General features: G+C 43.5%; 1 protein-coding gene across 3 annotated transcripts in view; it reads left to right on the forward strand.

Moving 5' to 3' along the window:
* Positions 1 to 20,968, forward strand: part of IFT122 (intraflagellar transport 122) — a 97,200-nt gene that overhangs the window by 44,325 nt on the left and 31,907 nt on the right. For 2 of the 3 annotated variants that reach the window (XM_030206594.1, XM_030206595.1), the window contains exons 12-15: positions 8,579 to 8,716; positions 15,922 to 16,086; positions 17,449 to 17,646; positions 19,980 to 20,120. In XM_030206594.1, coding sequence (XP_030062454.1) covers positions 8,579 to 8,716; positions 15,922 to 16,086; positions 17,449 to 17,646; positions 19,980 to 20,120 — 642 coding nt within the window. The remainder of the gene's footprint in view (positions 1 to 8,578; positions 8,717 to 15,921; positions 16,087 to 17,448; positions 17,647 to 19,979; positions 20,121 to 20,968) is intronic. The other variant, XM_030206596.1, reaches the window with a different exon arrangement.

The raw sequence follows: 20,968 nt of genomic DNA on the forward strand, positions 1-20,968 counted from the left end.
CGGGTCCGGTGCTGCCTCCAGTTTTTTCGGGGCCTTTTTCGCCGGCTGTTGTTTCTTCGCCGTTCCACTGGGCTCCGCTTGTTCGGAGGTGTCGGGCGCGCTGTCGACGATCGCCACAGGGCCAGTGGAGCGAACGGCGGCCATTTTGTTTCTCCCTCCATCTTATCAGTCGGGGATCTCTCTGCTGAAGGTAAGGCTGCAGTTCATAGAGCAGTTCGGCTCCAAGATGTGTACACTTTTGTATGTGCTGAACGGCGTATTCTAAAATGCTCTTCACATCAGCAGGCAATATTTGGTTGAAAGGGGGCTCCTTTCATATATAGATATATAACAAGCTTTTCTTCTTTTAAATTTCTATGTATCATGGGGCTGTTAACACTAGTTTTTTCTGGTGCTCAGTCATTTTTCATTGCCTGGTGGAAAATCTGCATCTTATCATAATATCATAATTCATTTCAAGCATTTTCCTCAATAGCTGTAGTATTATACAGTGTTTTAAGAACTTTAGAAACTTTCTCTATAGGCATAGAGTAAATTTCTGTCTTTCTCATTCCCTGGTGAATAGGACTACATTGTCTAAGAGTCAATTGATTGGTACTTTGCAATTCTGACCATAATATCTTAGTTCCTTTCAAGCATTTTACTCCATGCGTATGATGTTATATAGTGTTTTAAGAACTTAACAGACACTCTCAATGGCTGTAGTGTTACACAGTGTTTTCTTTTTCCGACTTTAAGAAGCCTTCTCTAGAGGCATACAGTATATTGTTCAGATGCCATGGGGATATATCAGCTCTTTCATATTCTCTGAGGGACAGTCCTGTCTACCAAGCTCCCAGTCACTCAGCTGCCTTAGCAGGCATGCTTTATTCATGTCTTCCCTTCTTTTCCAACTGCCTTGAAGCCTCTCATCTTTCATTTTAGCTTTCTTCTGGTTTTTACAGGACATATGGTCACTTAGAGAATAAAGTCATCCTTTCACTTAAAGATAGTGGACGGTCCTCAAACCATCTACTCGTGTTTGTCACTACTCTATCAGTTCAGCATTGGCAGATTATAAACATCCTGGTTTGGTCCAGTATGCCTATACATACCATCTGCTATGTCTTCCTCTTCCTTAGAGACCTGATGTTATATCAAGCTTTCTTGAATTCAGATACAGTCTTGTCTACACTGCCTTCACCAAGTGGCTGTGGCACAACTTCACTTTTTTCGTTACAGGTAATTTCCAAGTTTGTCCTTTTTCATTTTCATTCTATGCGCCTTCACTCCAGAGTGTTCTTTCAATTGGAAGGGGATTCACTCACTTCCTGTGTATTTATACCATAGGTACATAAGTATGGTTATGCTGGGTAAGGCCTAAAGTCTATCAAGTCCAGCATTCATATCTAATGGGCATAGGTACATAAGTTTTGCCATTCTGGGGAAGCTCAAATGTCCACCTTTCTACAGCCAGAACAGCATTAAAGAAAAGAAAAAAAAACAAAAAAAAAACCTCTCACGAGAGTATCGAACAGAAATCTCTGCTCCAAAAGCAAGGCTTTGCAGTAATTCTGCAAACTAACGCATACAATATTTGCCATGGCTGTTCACCACTAGAAACACCGGGGACCCTGGGCCTAGGTTCGGTGTTTTAACCTGAAACAAGCTCAACATTCATATCTATTGGGTGTGAGTCTGGTACTACTACTACTACTTAACATTTCTAGAGCGCTACTAGGGTTACGCAGTGCTGTACAAATTAACAAAGAAGGACGTTCCCTGCTCAAAGGAGCTTACAATCTACCTCTCAGTGAGGGAGGACGCATGACCGTGGTACGTGGATTAGTGGTATGTGGATTAGGGAGATCCAAGAAATTACAGGCCGGTGAATCAGACGTTCATACTGGGACAATTTTTTTCTGTCCGGAGCGTACTACCATAGCTGGTGGACTCCTATATTCAGAACTTTCTATATTCAGAACTTACCCAACTATGGAACGCCATAGAGATAGGGTTGGAGTTTGTAGCCCTATTTAACTGGTGTCCTTGGTCACCCTTCCTCTTCTCCTCAGGATCCAGAGAATGGCTAGTTTTTTGCTTATGCATTAACCGGTCATTTTCAGCAGTACTCTCTCTTCCGTTCTTTATAGATCTAAGAGGATGTTCATTGCGCTCTTAGGGTCATTTCATTCTTACCTAGACGACTGCCTAATTGGAGAAAGTCTTATCAGCAGAGTTCTCAGGTCACGCACCGGGTGTTGCATTTCTTACAGTCTCTAGGTTGGGTGGTGATTGTAGCCAGGCCTCTCATTTGATCTCTCATCAGATATCTCTGATTTTCTCTTTGTTTAGTCAGGTTGGCGCACAGTCTTTTGTCTCCTCTGCAAACATCCCAGTTTATATTTTTCTTGGTGACCTTGGGCCTTCGGCCATTTCCTCGCTCTATTCTGCAGAATGCAATTTTACTTTCTAATGCCCAAGAAGGAATTTTCCTTCATCCTATTGCGAATCTCAGGGTCATCAATCGCACTATTTAAGTGTCATCTAGTTATCTCAAGAACCTTAGTTCTGTCATTGGGATGCTTCGTGCAGTACACTTTTTGGCAGAAGCTTGTTTGTATATATTTTTTTTCTGGGGGACCTCAGCAATTCGTTTTACCTTCGGGTGAATTTTGTTTTCCCTACTGACAAACAAGGCGGAGAGAGCTATGTTGGTCCTTGCCATGGCAATGGGTTATGTCATCCGCCAAGGAGGAGTTAAGAGTATACTCTTGAGTTTGTACTCATTTTTCTTAGTTGTGTCACCCTGCATTTAGGTGAATGGACTCTCATTTTTTCAGCCTTACTTCCTCACTGCGACACTTCAGGGCTATCTCTTTTTGCCTTCAGGCTCACGAACATTTCTTGCTTCTTCCGTTCAGCAACAGTCTTGACGGAGACAGGGACAGATGCCAACGTCCAGCAGGGGTTTTTCAGCCTTCTTTATGCGTTTCTTCCATCATCTCACTAGGTGTTTACGCAGAACCAAGGCACCCTTCTACATCCGGACCCCCAGTCACTCAAACTTATGGCGTGGTTACTGGGTCTGCAACATCTTTGATATTTTCGCAGGAAGTACTTCAAGTTTTAATTGCTTCCAGACAGAAATCTACATTAAAGTCCTATGAATCAAAGTGGCGACGGTTCACTCTGTGGTACTCCTCTCGCCACTTCATTCCACAAACAGTATCCATTTTGCATGTTTTGGAATATCTTCTGCATCTTGCGAAATCTTGTCTGTCTTACTCATCCATTAGAGTTCATTTGGCAGCTCTATCAGTGATGCATGATACTGTTGACAACCGCACGCTTATGCAGCATCCACTGTCAAAGCGGTTTCTTAAAGGAGTCCTGCACCTGTACCTCCCGCTTCGTCCACCAGCTAGGTGAACTAGGTGAACAGACTCTTAAAGTTCTGTTTTCTAGTAGCCATAACTTTTTCTATAAAGTTTTCCTCTTCAAGCAGTGTTTCCCAGTAGCCATTGCAGCAAGTAGATCTATGTGTGGAATACTTCTACGGTTGGTAACTTCTTTTCGGTCTGCTGTAGTTTAAAGTTTTCACCTTTCCCAATCGGTTTTTTCTTATTGGTTTTGTCCTTCTAGTCAGTAGGCATAAAAGTTTTTCATTGTTTCTAACCCGCTATATCGCGAAGGATCAAGGAAATGAGAATGTCTATTTCTCTTCTCGCTGAGAGGGCAGTTCCACAGCGTATTACAACATATTCCACAACTTCAGAAGCGGGCTCTATTCTTACTATGGCGATTTTTGGTGCTCTCGGTGCACATTGGTAAGTTGGCAACTTAGTCCTAGTTTCATTTTATTTTGCTCATTGGGACACACTACATGTTAGTTGTCGCCAGGTGGCCTATGCAGCATGAACATTTCTCTGCAGTTTTCATAGGGTCCCTCCCTTCAGATTACTGCTTTGGTACTTCCCATCAGTCCAATCCTGGTCCGGTCCGGAGGGATGCTAAGGAAGGAGAAATTAGATCTTACCTGCTAATTTGCTTTCCTTTAGTCCCTCCGGACCGGACCAGGCCCCTCCCATGTTCTCTCTACTCTTTAGCTTCTTTTATTAAGTAGGAAGTGTATTCAGTAGGAAGTGTATTCATTCCTTTACGATTCGTGGAACAATACTATATATATATATACAGAACTTTACGTGGTCTATACCACTTCTCTGGTGGTTGCTGGTGAGCTCAATTGCTGGAATCTATCTATAAAACCTTAAATACGCCATACCACTTCTCTGGTGAGAGTTGTGGCTGAGCTCAGTTGCTGGAAAATCTATAAAACCTTAAATATGATTTACCACTTTTCTGGTGAGAGTTGCTGGTAAGCTCAGTTGATGGAATATATATAAAATCTTAAGTGGGCCATACCACTTCTCTGGTGAGAGTTGCTGGTGAGCTATAAGACAAGTGAGCCATACCACTTCTCTGGTGAGAGTTGCGGGTGAGCTATATTATACGTGAGCCATACCACTTCTCTGGGGAGAGTTGCTGGTGAGCTATATTACATGTGAGCCATATCGCTTCTCTGGTGAGAGTTGCTGGTGAGCTATAGTACAAGTGAGCCATACCACTTCTCTAGTGAGAGTTGCTGGTGAGCTGTAATACATATTGGGCCATACCACTTCTCTGGTGAGAGTTGCTGGTGAGCTCTGATACTTGGCATTGCCGAGTGCTTTGTGGCTGCTAGGATTCCATACGGCACAGAAGGTCTTTCTTTCTTTCCTGCTTTGTTATTCAAATACTGAGGCTAAGGTCACATGGCCAGGGCTCCTATTGGCTCTCTAGAGTCAGAGTTTTTTCTCAGTCTCCACCTGCTGGTAGGCGAGCACAACCCATCAGTCCAATCCTGGTCCGGTCCGGAGGGACTAAAGGAAAGCAAATTAGCAGGTAAGATCTAATTTCTCCTTGTTTACGCCTTCAAAGAAATGAAGCAAATTGGTGAGGCAAGTCTTCTCTTGGCTGAAACCATACTGACTCTGTCCCATTAAACCATGTTTGTCTGTGTGTTCCATAATTTTATTCTTTATAATACTTTCCACTGTTTTCCCCAGCATTGAAGTTAGGCTTATCGGTCTGTAATTTCCTGGATCACCCCTGGAACCCTTTATAAAAATTGTTGTTACATTGGCCACCCTCCAATCTTCCGGTACTATGGATGATTTTAATGGCGGGTTACAGATCACTAACAACAGATACGGAATTTCATGTTTGAGTTCTTTCAGTATCCTTGGGTGTATACCATTTGGTCCAGGTGATTTATCATTCTCTAATTTGTCAATTTGGCTCAGTACATCTTCCAGGTTCACCCAGATTTCTTTCAGTTCTTCTGCATCGTCACCCTTGGAAACCATTTCTGATACAGGTCGATCTCTTACATCTTCTTCCGTTAATACCAGTTCAAAGAATTCATTCAATCTCCCCGCTATGGCCTTGTCCTCCCTGAGAGCCTCTTTTGCTCCTTCATGATCTAACGGTCCCATAGATTCCCTCATAGGCTTTCTGCTTGTGATGTACCTGAAAAATGTGTTGCTATGAATTTTTGTCTCTGTGGCATGTTTTTCTTCATATCCTCGTTTAGCCTTCTTTATCAGTGCTTTGCATCTAGCTTGACACTGCTTAGGTTGTTTCTTATTTTCTTCATTTGGTTCCTTTTTCCATTCTTTGATGGATACTATTTTTGCTCTAATAGCCTCTTTCACGTCACCTTTTAACCATGCTGGCTGTTGTTTGCTCTTCTTTCTACCTTTGTTAATATGTGGAATACATCTGGTCTAGGCTTCCATGGTGGTATTTTTAAAGAACGTCCTCGTCTGATTTGTAATCCTAACCCTTGTAGCCAACCATTTCAGTTTCTTTTTAACCATTTTCCTTATTTTGTCATAGTCACTCTTTTGAAAATTGAGTGCTGCTACAGTAGATTTCTTTAGTGACTTCACTCCAGATATTAGCTCAGATTTGATCACATAATGTTCACTTCCAGTGCATCCAACACCGTTATCTCTCGTACCATGCCTGCATTCCACTAAAGACTAGATCTGAAATAGCTCCCCCTCTTGTCTCTTCTTGGTCCAGTTTCTCCAAGAAGCAGTCATTTATTACATCTAAGAATTTTACCTCCTTAGCTCTCCCTGATGTATCATTTATCCACTGAGTATTGGAGTAATTGAAATCACTCATTATTAAACTGTTGTCAAGTTTGCCACTTTCCTAATTTCTATAAACATTTGTTCATCTCTCTGTTTGTTCTGTCCCGGTGGATGGTTGTACAACTGTACCAGTGTACTGTTTCCCTTCACACATGGAATTTCCACAAGGATTCCACCTGCTATCCGTTTCATGTAGAATATTAATTTTGTTTGACTCAATTCCATCTTTAACATATAGCGCAACCCCCCCTCCAATTTACATAAGTACATAAGTATTGCCATACTGGGAAAGACCAAAGGTCCATCAAGCCCAGCATCCTGTTTCCAACAGTGGCCAATCCAGGTTACAAATACCTGGCAAGATCCCCAAAAAGTACAAAACATTTTATACTGCTTATCCCAGAAATAGTGGATTTTCCCCAAGTCCATTTAATAACGGTCTATGGACTTTTCCTTTACGAAGCCATCCAAACCTTTTTTAAACTCTGCTAAGCTAACCGCCTTTACCACATTCTCTGGCAATGAATTCCAGAGTTTAATTACACATTAAGTGAAGAAACAATTTCTCCGATTCGTGTTAAATTTACTACATTGTAGCTTCATTGCATGCCCCCTAGTCTTAGTATTTTTGGAAAGCGTAAACAGACGCTTCACATCTACGTTCAACTCGACTCATTATTTTATAGACCTCTATCATATCTCCCCTCAACCGCCTTTTCTCCAAGCTGAAGAGCCCTAGCCACTTTAGCCTTTCCTCATAGGGAAGTCGTCCCATCCCCTTTATTTGATCCATTCTGTCATTGCAGTATAATTTGTACCCCGATAACACAATATCCCATTGATTGTCCGCCTTCCACCAGGTCTCTAAGATGCCTATTATATCTACCTCCTCATTTAGTGCTATATACTCCAACTCTTCCATCATATTTTTTTGAGCTTCTAGCATTTGTATATGAACACTTCAAATTGTGCTTTTTCTTAGCATCTACAAGCTGCTTTGAAGTTGATGGGGACAATTTCCATCCTTTACTCTGTTCTCCCATTAATCATTCATGGCTTTCTTTCACCATTTTTGAAACCTCTCTATTGGGATTCCATAAATGTCCTGTTTCACTCCATACTGCGCTCCTGGGTGACTGTTAGCTTTTCCCCCATTTTAGTTTAAAAGCTACTCTATCTTCAGTATATTTTCTACGAGCCCTCTCAGTTGAGACTTTTTCTTGAAGGAAAGTGTGTATAACCTTTGTTTTACCTGCCAATTTTGTATGTCTAGGGTGGTTGTTTGAATATAGGTCCAGTTAATATGAGGGAGGGTGTTTTCTTACTTATTGCTTGCACTTTATTCTTAAATTATCCATCTTTCCATGGATTTACTACTTTTGGATCCCCCAGCCCCTATGTGGACTATGTTTAAGCTTTATTTCCTTTTTTTTTTTTTAATATATGAAAGAATGATGTCTTTGTTATAAAATTGAAATCCACGAAGAGCTGACAGGGAACAATATGAAGCAGTAATGACAGTTCTTTGACAGTAGATGAATCCTCACTGCTGAGACTGGCAAATATTTTCATTGGTTTATTGATTATTACAAAAATACGTTGGCATTTTTGAGTAAACTTGTCAACTTGCAATATCTCTATATATAAAAGGCACCACCAACGTTCTAAATGAAGCCTCCAGCTGGAAGTGTGAAGGGGGAGAGATATCTGGTTTCCCCAAGAGTGTCTGCCCCGCCCTCGCTCTCTCTGTAACACAAACAGTGAAGGAAAACACAGCAAAGCACGAAATCAAATCGCGCTCTCTGTAACAGTGAAGGACTCAGAGGGGGGAGGGGAGAGAGGGCAGAAGCCCTCACTATCTCTGTAACACAAACACAGCACAGCAAGAAACTTAACACTGAAGGACTCGACTCCGAGGGGGGAGGGGACAGACAGCACAGGGGAAGGGAGAGAGGGCAGAGGGCAGGGACACACACACTCCCACATGCACACAGAAGAAAACCTTGCTAGCCCCCGTTTCATTTGCATCAGAAACGGGGCTTTTTTACTAGTATCCTATAAACCTATCACAAAGTTTTTGCCTGCCATACGTAATGTAATTGTGTCTTTCCTGTTTTAAATGGAGGACTTTTTCTCCCTTTTAATTTATTTTAGTGTATTGTACATTGCCTAGATTTATCCCCAGATTAAGCCATACAACAAATTTATTATAAGCAATAAATAGTTACACTGTACTAAGTAGGAGTTTTCCTTTGCTATTTGCCATCACAGAAGTACTAAGTAGGAGTTTTCTTTTGCTATTTGCCATCACAGAAGTACTAAGTAGGAGTTTTCTTTTGCTATTTGCCATCACAGAACTACACTGCATATTTACTAGCACTGTGCTGTGTTATTAGGAGAAAAGACTGCAGTGCTTGTCCTTCAGTGGTGTGAAGGAGCGAGAATGGCTGATGGAGTCTCTCATTCGTTATATTAAAGTCATTGGAGGACCCTCAGGAAGAGAAGGCCTTTTAGTGGGCTTAAAGAACGGTCAGGTAAGGATAGGGAGGGCAACTTTTATTGAGTACTTGAGCGCCAGCAGACAGCTGCCGTTCATCTCAAACGGAAGTTCTGTTGATTTTCTTTTAACCCACAAACTTTGCAGCTGCAAAGTATGTGGGTTAAAAGAGTGAAAAGTAGGCATAGGGATTCGATAATGAAATCCTGTGCATGTTTTTCTGGGTCTTCCTAGCCCTTCTGTTTGCCACATCTCTTTTCTTAACAGGGAAAGTATGTAACATAGTAAGTGACAGCAGACAAAGACCTGAATGTTCCATCCAGTCTGCCCAACAGTCACATTCATTGTCAAGTCAAGATTTAAATCAACAACGAATGTGATATTGTATATTTGATCATGGTCTTTCTTTGGTGTTTCTGGGACATAGACCATAGAAGTCCACCCGGCTCTGTCCTTATGTTCAAGCTACTGGAGTTGCCATCAAAGCCCACTCCAGCCTATCCAGATCCGGCTTGTTATTTGCAGGACAAAGACCATAAAAGTCTGCCCAGCACTGTCCTCACGTTCCAAGCCACTGGAGTTCCGTCAACGCTCTCTCCAGCCATCCTAAACTGGATTGCTATATGTGGGACTCGACCGTACAAGCCAGCCCAGCACCGGCCTTAGTTGATACAGCCAGAGTTGCCATCTAAGCACCACTTGACATGCAAACACATATGCAACCCTGTAAGCTTTTTGTTATTTTATCATTCATTTTCTAATTAGAGATCCTCTGTGCTCATCCCATCCTTTGAATTTGTCAGTTGTTTTTCCCACCACCTCCCTTAGGAGGTCATTCCAGGCATCCACAACTCTCTCTTTATAGGGAACCATGCACTCTGCAAGCAGCACATATAGGTTTTGTGCTGAGGGCTGTGAACACTTTTAAAGGATATTTTTCAACAGTTTAAAATTGCCCCCAGTTCATGCCTCTGACTCAGATATTTGAACCCATGGCCAGCACTTTTTGGTATACCAGTTGTAATTACTATCAAAATAAGACTGATTCTATTACACCAGATTCTTTGGATTTTTATAGATGGATAATATGCAGTGATGTTTTCAAGATAAGTTGAAAGAATGATCAGAAACATTGAGCAGCAGTGTTTTTCACACATGGCCTCACTACTCAGCCTTTAATAACTTAGGCCCAGATGCACTAAACCTTAATGACCCTCTAACAACCCTTTAACGAAGAAATTCCTAACCATTGCATGCATGAAAGGCCTTTTTCCGACGAAGCAAGCAGCTAACGAAAACGGAATACAAACGAGTAACTACCATTGTAATGTGGACGATTCGGGATGCACTAACAATACCGATGATTACACCGAATCATTTACCGCGACTTATTTAACGTATGGTCAGAGCAGTCGTAAAGGCCAGAGCTGTCATCTACCCGCTTCCCCCTGCACCATAAAAACCCAAGCTGGCATGTTTAAAAACAAAAGTGAGATAAACAACACCTCCCTGCTTTCCCCTGCATAAAATCTAAAATCTAAACAAAAATCAAAAAAGAATCGGGAGGGGGCAAGGCGCTCAACAGGAGCGTCCTGTATGGACGGCCTTGCCCCCCCCCCCCCCCCCACGCAGGTCGCCGCTGCTCCCCTGCTTCTCTGCTCTCCTCTGAAGCCAATTTCTCAGTTCTGAAAACAACTTTAAGCAGCCCAGGTCCCCCTCCCTTCCTCTGTTCCTCCAGCCGGGGGCGGGCCCAGGTCTCTCTGCTGAGCTAAAGGGGATCACAGTGAAAGATGTCTTTTGTTAGAAAGGGGGGTTTATGAAGGACGTCCTTTTGGAGTCTTGAGGAAGACTTCTTCAACTGCACTCTCCTGCCAGGATCACAGAGCTAAATGCTCGCACGTCCTGATCCCCCCCCTCGCACGCCCCCATCTGAGGTAAGCAACCTACGTAGGTTTAATACGTTTGTGTTGACAGTTTGTGGCATGCGCAGAGCAGCCAGCATAACGCTTGGCTGCTCTGCGCATGTTTTAGGAGCCGATTACCGACGGGGATTACGAATCTGTAATGCATTGTACTTTACAATACCGCACTGAACATGTGCAACTTGTTTTTTTGGTGCATTCTTCGTTTTTTCAAATTCGGTAAGCACTTTTACGTTTTAGATTTTTTTTACGTTTGGTTGACGCATCTGGCCCTTAGTCCAGTCCTGGTTGTTGGTGATATTTTGTAAGTGTGTTTGACAAGGTTTGAGCCATCAATTCCAAATGTGCTGTAGATATGATTGACTGAATATTGTTTTAGGATATAAATGGTTTCTTGCTCTTGTAGTTATCATATATTTCGACAATCACACCTCCTACCCTCCCTCTCCAAGACACTTGAACGCGCCGTTCACAGTCGCTGCCTTGATTTTCTCTCCTCTCATGCCATTCTCGATCCGCTGCAATCCGGTTTTTGCCCTCTACACTCGACAGAAACTCACTCACTAAAGTCTGTAATGACCTGTTCCTTGCCAAATCCAAATTGTACAGCGCTGCGTAACCCTGGTAGCGCTTTATAAATGTTTAGTAGTAGTAGTATTTTGCAAAGGGAACATAGGGACCTATGTGCCTTTATCAAAGAGGCAACCAGAACTATCCTCAGTACTGTACAAATGCTCTGAGGCAGTTGCAAGTATGTTCATGTACTCTACAGGCTCGATTTTATAACAGGATACCTATATAAGAATAGAAAAAAAAGGAGTCATGGGCCTGTGTTCTAAAGTAAGTACCCAGAACCAGCCCCCATAGTGCACAAATACCCATATATATATTTACACCTGCTCTAAAGTTGGTGTAATGTATGTATATACCAGACATTTGTACTTACATATTATAAAATATGCATGTGTATCACAAATCTGTCCCTGTTCTATCCAAATTACATCCCCAGGAACACTTACATGTGTTGCATATATGTGTACATGCCATCTGTTCTCCTTGCCTATACTGCTGCGCAGTGTTATAAAAGACCTTCTCACAGACAAGCAGGGGTATGCAGGCACACTCCATGGTGGTGTCACTGAAGGAGACTTGTGTGCTGGAGCTCTCCTCTATATCAGAGATGTCTAAATTTATATTTCCCTGAGCATGCGTGGGAGGGTTCCCAAGCTGCCTTGCCTGCCCTCTCTTTCTCTCATCAGTCTTTAATGTCTGGGTGAAGTGCAACAGTTCTCCTCTTCAGTTCTTCAGCTTCTTCAGAAAAATCCCGTTAATTTTCTAATGCTACTCAGCTATTTTTCTGTTTAACTGGAAATGCCAGTTAGTTTCACTTTCAGTTTCACTTCATTGCCACAATACCACTGCCAACACCATCTCGTTAATGCTTGGGCCCTCACCTCAGGCTCCGGTGCTGAAATCAGCAGAAAACTTCGTTTAGTTATAAATCCACGCTGCTGCATGCAGTCTTCTTGCAGGTGGGGGCTGTAAAGCACAAGGTCCACAGAGTCACGGGCCTGATGCACAAAGCTAACCATGCCGGCAACATTTGCTTTAGACTGGTTGTAGCCAAAGCAAATGTTACCTAGCGAGTAATGCACAAAGGGGTTTCTGTGGTTTTAATGTTTGCCGGTAGCAGCTACCAAAAACCCTATGCAAGTTCATTACAAGGAGCTCATTAATATTAAAATGAGCATTCCAAGTAATGCACAGACAGTTCTGTGCACTGTGCACCTACCTTTAAAATGCAGAAATTAACCACAGGTCTGGAGCTGTCATTATGGGGAGCAGTCTGCTTGCATGAGCCTTGTTTAAAAATACCATCTTGGAAGCCCAGACCAGATGCATTCCACATATTTACAAAGATGGAAAGAAGAGGAAATGCGAGCCAGCATGGTTAAAAGGTGACGTGAAAGAGGCTTATAGAGACAAAAGAATGTCCTTCAAAGAACGGAAAAAAACCCCAAATGAAGAAAATAAGAAGCAACATAAGCACTGGCAAGTTAGATGTAAAGCATTGATAAGGAGAATATGAAGAGAAACTTGCCGCAGAGGAAAAACTCATAGCAACAACTTCAGGTACATCAGATGCAGAAAGCCTTCGATGGAATCTGTGGGACTGTTAGATCATGAAGGAGCAAAAGGGGCACTCAGGGAGGACAACGCCATAGTGGAGAAACTGAATGACTTCTTTGCTTCGATTTTTACGGAAGAAGATGTAAGAGATCTACCTGTTTTCAAGGGTGGTGGTGCAGAGGAACTGAAAGAAATCTCTGTGAACCTGGAAGATGTACTGAACCAAATCGATCTGGACCTGTCATTGAAGTCGTCCGTAGTACCTGAAGATTGGAGGGTGGACAGTGTGACGCCTATTGTTAAAAAGAGTTCCAGGAGTTATCTGGGAAATTACAGACTTGTAAGCCTGAAGTAAGTTCCGAGTAAAATAGTGCTGCGCTTGTGACAGTCGGAGTGAACGTTGACTGCCGTGGAAGCAGTTAAATGATGTTCCCACTGTGGGACCCACCAGCCAGCATCGGGACATTGCAGTGCATGCAAGCCAGGAATCCCGTGAGATGCAGAGGAAAGTGTTGGCGGCAGCACATCTTTTGATTTGAAGCAGCATCCAAATATACCATGGTCTTCAGGAGGGCAAGTTTGCAGTTTGGAGCAGGAGAGCATGGGAATGGGCGCCATTTTGTCAGAGGCTGCTCCTCACTGTCAGTCGGCCCTATCTGATCACGTTTGTCAGCCTCAGGGCTGACGGAGCATTCACCTGCATTGGGATTTTGTTTTCTTCAGAGTTTATATTGCTCTTACACCAGGTCTATTTACTGAAGCAGGGAAAGTCAAGAGTTGCTTCAAGGTGCTTCAGTTTCTCATCCCGCTGCCCCTCCAGCTCCTAAGAGATCTCTTTTAGACCTCCAGGAGTGAGCAGATGAGGCTATCTTTGCTTCTCTCTCCTTATCTGATGTGGCCTCATTCTATTTGGAGGATCCATCATTGAAGGAACCATTAGAGGAGGGGGAGCTCCCCCATGAGGAGGGGGATGATCTGAAAGTATTGAGATTATTTCATAAAGAGGAGCTCAGTACTCTTATTTCACAGGCACTGGTGGTACTTTCCATTGAGCAGCGTCAGAAATTCCATCTTCATTGATCATGAGGGGGCTTAGAGGTCCTTCTAAGGCCTTCCCGAAGCATCCAGACATTCAGGACCTGATTTCAGCAGAATGGGTCTCGCCGGACGCGGGGCTGAGAGTGGGAAGAACCATGGTTCGCCTCAACCTGTTAGTTCCAGAGGAGAAAGATGAATTTCAGCTTCCCAAGGTGGACTCCCTGTTTACGACAATGACTAAGTAGACAACCTTGCTAGTAGAAGGGGGCATTGCCCTAAAAGACCTACAGAATGAGAGGCTAGAAGGTTCACTGAAACAAGCCTTTGAAGTGGCCTCTTTGGACCTCAAGCCTTTGAAGTGGCTTCTTTGGACCTTCAAGTGACAGTGTGCAGTTCATTCATGGCAAGAGCATGTCTGAAGTGGCATCAGCAGTCAGCAACACAAGATGGGCGCCATAACGCCAAGCTGGAAGGGGGGTTAGCCTACTTACCCTAGTAGCGCTATAGAAATGATAAGTAGTAGTAGATTAGTGGCAAGCCTTCACAACGGATTACTGGGTTCTAAGTATCATTGATCAACGTAACAGGCTGAATTTTTCCATCAGACCACTATACTGAGGCTCTGCAAGAGAACAAATTCCACCAACCTTGCACCTCAAAATACTGGAAGAAGATATCAATTCACTACTGCAAGTAAATGCTATAGAAGAAATAGCGCTTCAATCACAAAATTAGTGATTTTACTAAGATTTTTCCTCATCCCCTAAAAAAGGTGGTGGGGGAGGGGATAGAGGGACACACTAAGACCCATATTGGATCTCTGCAGTCTCAATCTAGTCATCTTGTGTGGGAGGAGAATCTCCTCCACGGTGATTATGCTCCTCGTGGGCCACGTTTGCTTCTCTGAATCTCCTGATTGACAATACTCCATATGGACTGCGTTTCCAAGGTGAACAACTCCGAACTTTTTCTCTCTAACCCTGGCCCTCAGCAAGGCACCTAACCAGTTCTGTCTCCATCCCTGCTTCTGCCATACCTATATCCCCAAAGCTCACTCTCTCTCTGCCTCCCCCCCCAGCACACACCCAGAGCGCTCTCTGAAGCACTTTCCTCTGGCACACATCTCTGCAGCTGTCTCTCAACCCCCCCCCCCCCCCAATCCAGGACACACACTCATAGCTCTTTCTCAATCACCCAAGCCCTGCCCTCAGCATATTCCCCCATAGCTCTCAATGACCCCCACCCCATTTACCCTCCTGTGGCATATTTCCCCCAGCTGTCTCCCAATGACTACACCCCCTTCATCTCTCCAGTTTTCTCTCACTTCTGCCTGCACATACCTCCCAGCTCATTCACCCCAGCAAACAGACACTAAGATCTCTCCCCTCCTTCTGCATCTGCCACTCCCCTCCCCCAAAGTCTCATAGACAGCCAGATCTTTCTCCCCTTCCCCTCCCTCCCATGACACACAGATACCCAGTTGTTTCCCTACTCCCTCAACCCCAACAGCACCCAGGTCTCTTTCCCTGACCCCCGCAGCACACAGGCACCCAACTTTCACTCCCTGCCACCTATAATGACACACAAACACCCAGTGCTCTCTCTCCCCCCTCCCGCGCCCCAGGCTGGTGAAGATCACAAGTGGAAGGAAAGGAAAGAGGCTGTTCATTGGGCCACATCCTCCTCTTGCCATTTTGGCACTGGATGTAAAAATTTGAACCACTGGTTGAAATTTTACATTCAGTATCGGGCAGCAGAAGAGAATGCTGTGGCCTTTCCTGTACCACATGGCTCAAATTCATTGAGTGCTGTACAGTACAAAGGAGAGGAACGCTCCTGTTGTAGCAAACAGAAGTGGCAGGGCCCAAAATCCCATGGCAACCTGGCACCCAGGATTTGTCAAGCCCTGCTGTAATGATTTTTGAAGACTGGAATATGTCATGTGTTCTCTTGTTCTCTAATCTTACACTCAGGTCAATTTTTTACAGTGTAAGACTGATACAATCTCTGAATTTAATTGTCCTGGGAAGGGAGAGGCCTAAGGTTCTTCTGAATCCTGCTCTCCCCTCTCCTGTCACTATAATTCTAGGAGGAATCATTGCTGAGTATGGAGTTGTGCTCTTTTGACTACTCTGGTTTGGAATGGTCTTAGATTCTGAAGATCTTTGTGGACAATCTGTTTGCCATAACGTTGCTGAAACAAGCCACATCTGTGCGCTGCTTGGATATGAGCGCTTCCCGGAACAAACTGGCAGTGATCGATGAACACAACATCTGTCTGGTGTATGACATCCGTACCAAAGACCTACTCTTCCAGGTAAAAGAAAGACCAGAGGAGACGTACTGCTTAATACACTACCCAATGTGATAGGTTGTCACAAAGACACAAGCTATGCTTCATAGAAGTAGATAGGTCTGTAAATAGACAATCCAGAGCTATGAACTCATATTACATGTTCAGTATTAGCAAATGTGCTATTTTAGAGTTATGTTTATTTTGTTAATTATCTGCTAACAGTACAATTTGCTTCTTTTTGTCAGTTGATGAGGCATATATCAATTGGGAAGAGATGGGTTTGTGCGAACTGGGTCAAATGCATGACCAAGGGCAAATGGTCCCCTATAAGGAGTTGTGCCAGGTCCATGGGCTATCCCCTCTACAGGCTTATCAATACCTTCAGGTGAAGGATTTTATCAAGCGTAAGGCAGAGGAAGAGCTTAATCTCACTGAAACACGGTTGGAGCAAAGCATGACTGGAAGGGGAGGTCGGGGGGGGGGGGGGGGGAATCTCTAGGCTATAACAAGGCGTTACTATTCCAAGATACACCAGTGGCATACTACACAGCTAAATGGGAGGCAGTAATGGGGGTGACATATGAACCTGAACAATGGAGCAGGGTGTTTAAATCACTGTTACAAGTCTCCACCTCGAGTACCCTTATGGAGAATGGACACAAAATCCTCTATAGTTGGTATTACACGCCCTGTCGTCTGTTGCAAATGTATTAGGCAGAGAACGGGCTCTGCTGGAGAAATTGCGGATTACAGGGGACATGGCCCATATTTGGTGGGAATGCGAAAAAGCAAGCCGGTTTTGGAAGGAAATTGTGAACTATCTGAATGCGCTTATGGGGGTGTCATACCCAGTGAGTCTGGATAGCTGCATACTACATTTTAAACCGCAAGGAATTAAGATGGACACTCACAGATTTGCTACCCAGCTATTTGTGGCTAGCAAACTACTGATAGCGGCGGCATAGAAAGCACCATCGCTTCCAGATATACAAAGAGTGTTACAGAGACTTGATAATGTACGTCTGATGTCAAAGTTGACCGCTATTCGAAAAGGCACCTTGGCCCAGTACCACAAGGTGTGGGACATATACAAGACTAAGCGGGCATTGCCCTAGTATTTATTCACCCCAAGCCAAATATAGAAAAAAAAATATTTAGAGGGATGGGGTGGGAGGGGGGAGGGGGTTCAAAAGGGGGAGCTTGATCATGGGGGACAGATGTGTGGTATCATATGCTTTCTGGAATAGAATAGAATGTATTAGCAATTTTGTTCCATAGAATTTGGAGATATCATTGTCATCTCACCTTGTATTGTTATTGTGTGAAAAATTTCAAAATAAAAAGTTAAAAAAACAATTCGCTTCTTTTTCTTCTGCATTTTAGGAACCCAATGCCAACAGTGTGGCCTGGAATACTCAGTGTGAGGACATGCTCTGTTTTTCTGGAGGGGGATACCTCAACATCAAGGCCAGCAATTTCCCCGTCCACCAGCAAAAGCTCCAGGGCTTTGTGGTGGGCTACAATGGCTCTAAGATTTTCTGCCTGCACGTTTATTCCATGTCAGCAGTGGAAGTTCCACAGGTGATTTTCTGTATTATGACCAAAACTGCTGCATAGAAATTGATCAGGTTTGTTTGCCATGTACTTTGCACAGAATGTGGGCTGTTGTACGTTGCATCCCCATCTGCCATTTTCTATTTCTACAGGATCATGCTTATCTACAAAGAGCTGTTGATCTTTAGCAGGCCCATCAGAACATCGCTCAGCTCTTTTAATGTTCTTCAGTCGCCTCTTCAGTGGATACCGAACAGTTACTTAGTACAGTACTTCTGCTTTTTCTTTGACTCTCTCCATACAGTCTTCCTTTTCTCCTCCCTCTCACTGATACATCTTACTTTATTTATTTATTGTTTCTCTTTCTCTCACCTTCACTTTCCTGACTACCTTCCCTGCTTTTCTTTGTTTTTACCAGATCTCCTTCCCTGTGCTCCATGCCATAAGATCCCTTGTATTTTCTGCCATCTCTTTGGAAAACTGTGCTGGTCTCTCTTCTCTCTTTCATTTACATTCCTAATAGGAAGACTAATTGAAGGGCTGATTTTCAAAACCCACGAAGTCCATATTATTTGCATTGCACTTAGAGAGTTTTGGAAATGAGCCTTTCAGTTGCTCTTGCTCGTCGTGCTCTTAACTCATTTTGATTCAGGTTTACAAAGAACTTCCCATCCTGTCACCTGTTCCTTAATGTACTTGGTCAGTTTAGCAAAAGTTGGTTCTCTTGAAGTCTAGTAATTTGACTGTATTTATGACCCTTCTTTGCTTTCAGTTTTGCATTAAAATATACAATCTGATGAGCACTGGAGTTCAGGGGACCATCTACCCGGACATTAAGCAGCTAATTTCATTTTTGCATGAATGTAGCAATATATTGGCTGCAGTTTCAAGTTAACTTGCAGCACCTCTTCCTTTCCCCAGATTTCCTGCTTTTGTGTTGCTTCAGTATTATTTATGTAAAATCCTCGATGTTTAATTTACTGGTAATGTGGAAATTGAGTGCACAAGAGTGCTATTATTATGGCTAAGGCAAGCAAGCTATAAATTTGAGCTGTAAGTGGGCTGGTTGGTCTAAGGGGAGTGGGGGGATAATTGAAATGGACATGTGGAGGGGCATAATCGAATGCGAACGCCCATCTCCATGGGCGTCTATGTCCGAAAACGGGTATGAGAAGAGGCGGGACAGACCGTATTATCGAAAAAGATGGACATCCATCTTTCATTTCAAAAATACGGTTTGGACGGACCAAATGCCATGGATTTGGTCCCTTCTGAGATGGGCAGGTTTTTTTTTTTTTTTGCGATAATGGAAACTAAAAACGCCCAGCTCAGAAACGTCCCAATCCAAGCCATTTGGTCGTGGGCGGGACAAATGTACAACACTACCATAGCTCTTAGGGGTGAAGGGGGCAACTACATGTGGGTACAGTGGGTTTTAGAGGCCTCCCATTTACCACCACAAGGCGTCAAAACCAGCTGATCTTCTTCACATGAACTTCGTTGAATGAAGGCGCCGGAGTCTACTAACTCCGGCGCTGAAGCAGACTCTTCGGCTGGCAGGGTTTGGGGACCCCTGCCAGCAAACAAGGTACGTCATGCGGCGGCGGGGAGGGTTGGTGGCGGGAGGGGGGTTCAAGAGGGTCGTGGCAGGGGGCCAGGGCCGAATCTACGGGGGCTCAGACCCCCCCAGGCCCCATGTAGCTACGCCACTGCTGTGGAGAACACAATATTTCCCCATTTCAATTATCCCCCCACTCCCTTTAGACCAACCAGCCCACTTACAGCTCATATTTATAGTGTGAAAGCCTTAAGCACTCCTGTACACTCAATTTCCACATTACCAATAAATTAAACAGTGAGGGGCTGCATTTTCCATAAATAATACTGAAGCAACAGAAATGCAGGAAGTCTGGGGAAAGGAATAGTTGCTGTGAGTTAACTTGAAATAGGGAGATGGCACTATTGGTGTGACTTTCACTACAGAGAGCATGACTGCATTTCCCTGCTGTCTGCAGAGAACCTCCGTTACAGGTAAACAGTATCCCTTTCTCAACTGTAAAGTGGATCTATGGAAGATGTCTCTGAAAATAATATGGTTATTGTTTTTTGAGAGACAGGAACACTTTAATAAACATTTAAATAAAGAAATGCAGCTTCTGCCACCAGATGTTGTATTTAATGTGTTTTTAACAGGGAGTCCTGGTCTCAATGCAGCACAGCTTGCTGCACAATGGATTGAACCTGAGATCTGTTCATCCAGTTTCCAGTGCCTTTCTCTGTAATGCAGGAGCACAAATAAAACCGTATATTCACATTTTGCATTTTCCTTTTTCCTTTTTGTTTATTACATAACCTTGCAGTCAGCACCTATGTATCAGTATCTGGAACGGAAGATGTTTAAGGAAGCCTATCAAATTGCCTGCTTAGGGGTGACGGACACTGATTGGAGGGAATTGGCTATGGAGGCTTTGGAAGGACTCGATTTTGAAATGGCAAAGAAGGTAGAACATGACTTGAGCAAGTACCAGAACACTATAATTTTTGTACAGAAGAATTTCTGTACATCCTGATTCAGCATAGCCCGTAGAATTGAAAGGGGAATTCCATATATCCCACCAGACCAGTCCAGACACTTGGGTTTGTGCTGTCATGCCAGCAGGTGGGGACTGAAAAGCTACTGAGCTGTGATGTCATCTCTTAAGAACCTTGTGCAACCCCCTGGCCAGTCAGTATTTCTCAGTCTGCAGTAGGAGGTAGGCTTCCTATGCAACCTCTGGTGGTCTGTATCTGAATTTACGAAAGCATGGGATAGGCACGTGGGATCTCTTGGGGGAAAGGAGGATATAATGGTTGCTGAGGATGGACAGACTGGATGGGACATTTGGCCCTTATCTGCTGTCATGTTTTGTTTGTATTTCCATAGTCAGTCATATTAACAACAACAACAAAAAAAAGTTAGGGATGTAACACCTGACCTGGTTCTTGCCAAGTCATGTTTAAAGAATATTCAGAGGACGTGATCGCCACCCTGTTTCAGGCTAGGAAATGTTCTACCGCCATGGCGTATGTGAGAATTTGGCAGGTATTTTAATCTTAGTTTGCTGATAGGGCAGTATTTCCTTTTACAGCAACAGTAGCTCACAATAGCCTTTCCTCAGGATGGACTCCAGCAACGGTTGGCTCTAGGTTCCTTGAAGGTCCAGGTAGCAGCTTTATCCTGTTTCCAGGGCTCTCCTTTCTATTATTAATGACATTCTTTTTATTACTTTTTATTTTGTTTTTACTTTGTAAGCTTTGTAAGCCACTATGTCGTGTGCACAGAAATAACAGGATATCAAACACTTTTGAT

Source organism: Microcaecilia unicolor, chromosome 6 (assembly GCF_901765095.1).
Source record: "Microcaecilia unicolor chromosome 6, aMicUni1.1, whole genome shotgun sequence".
Taxonomy (NCBI): domain Eukaryota; kingdom Metazoa; phylum Chordata; class Amphibia; order Gymnophiona; family Siphonopidae; genus Microcaecilia; species Microcaecilia unicolor.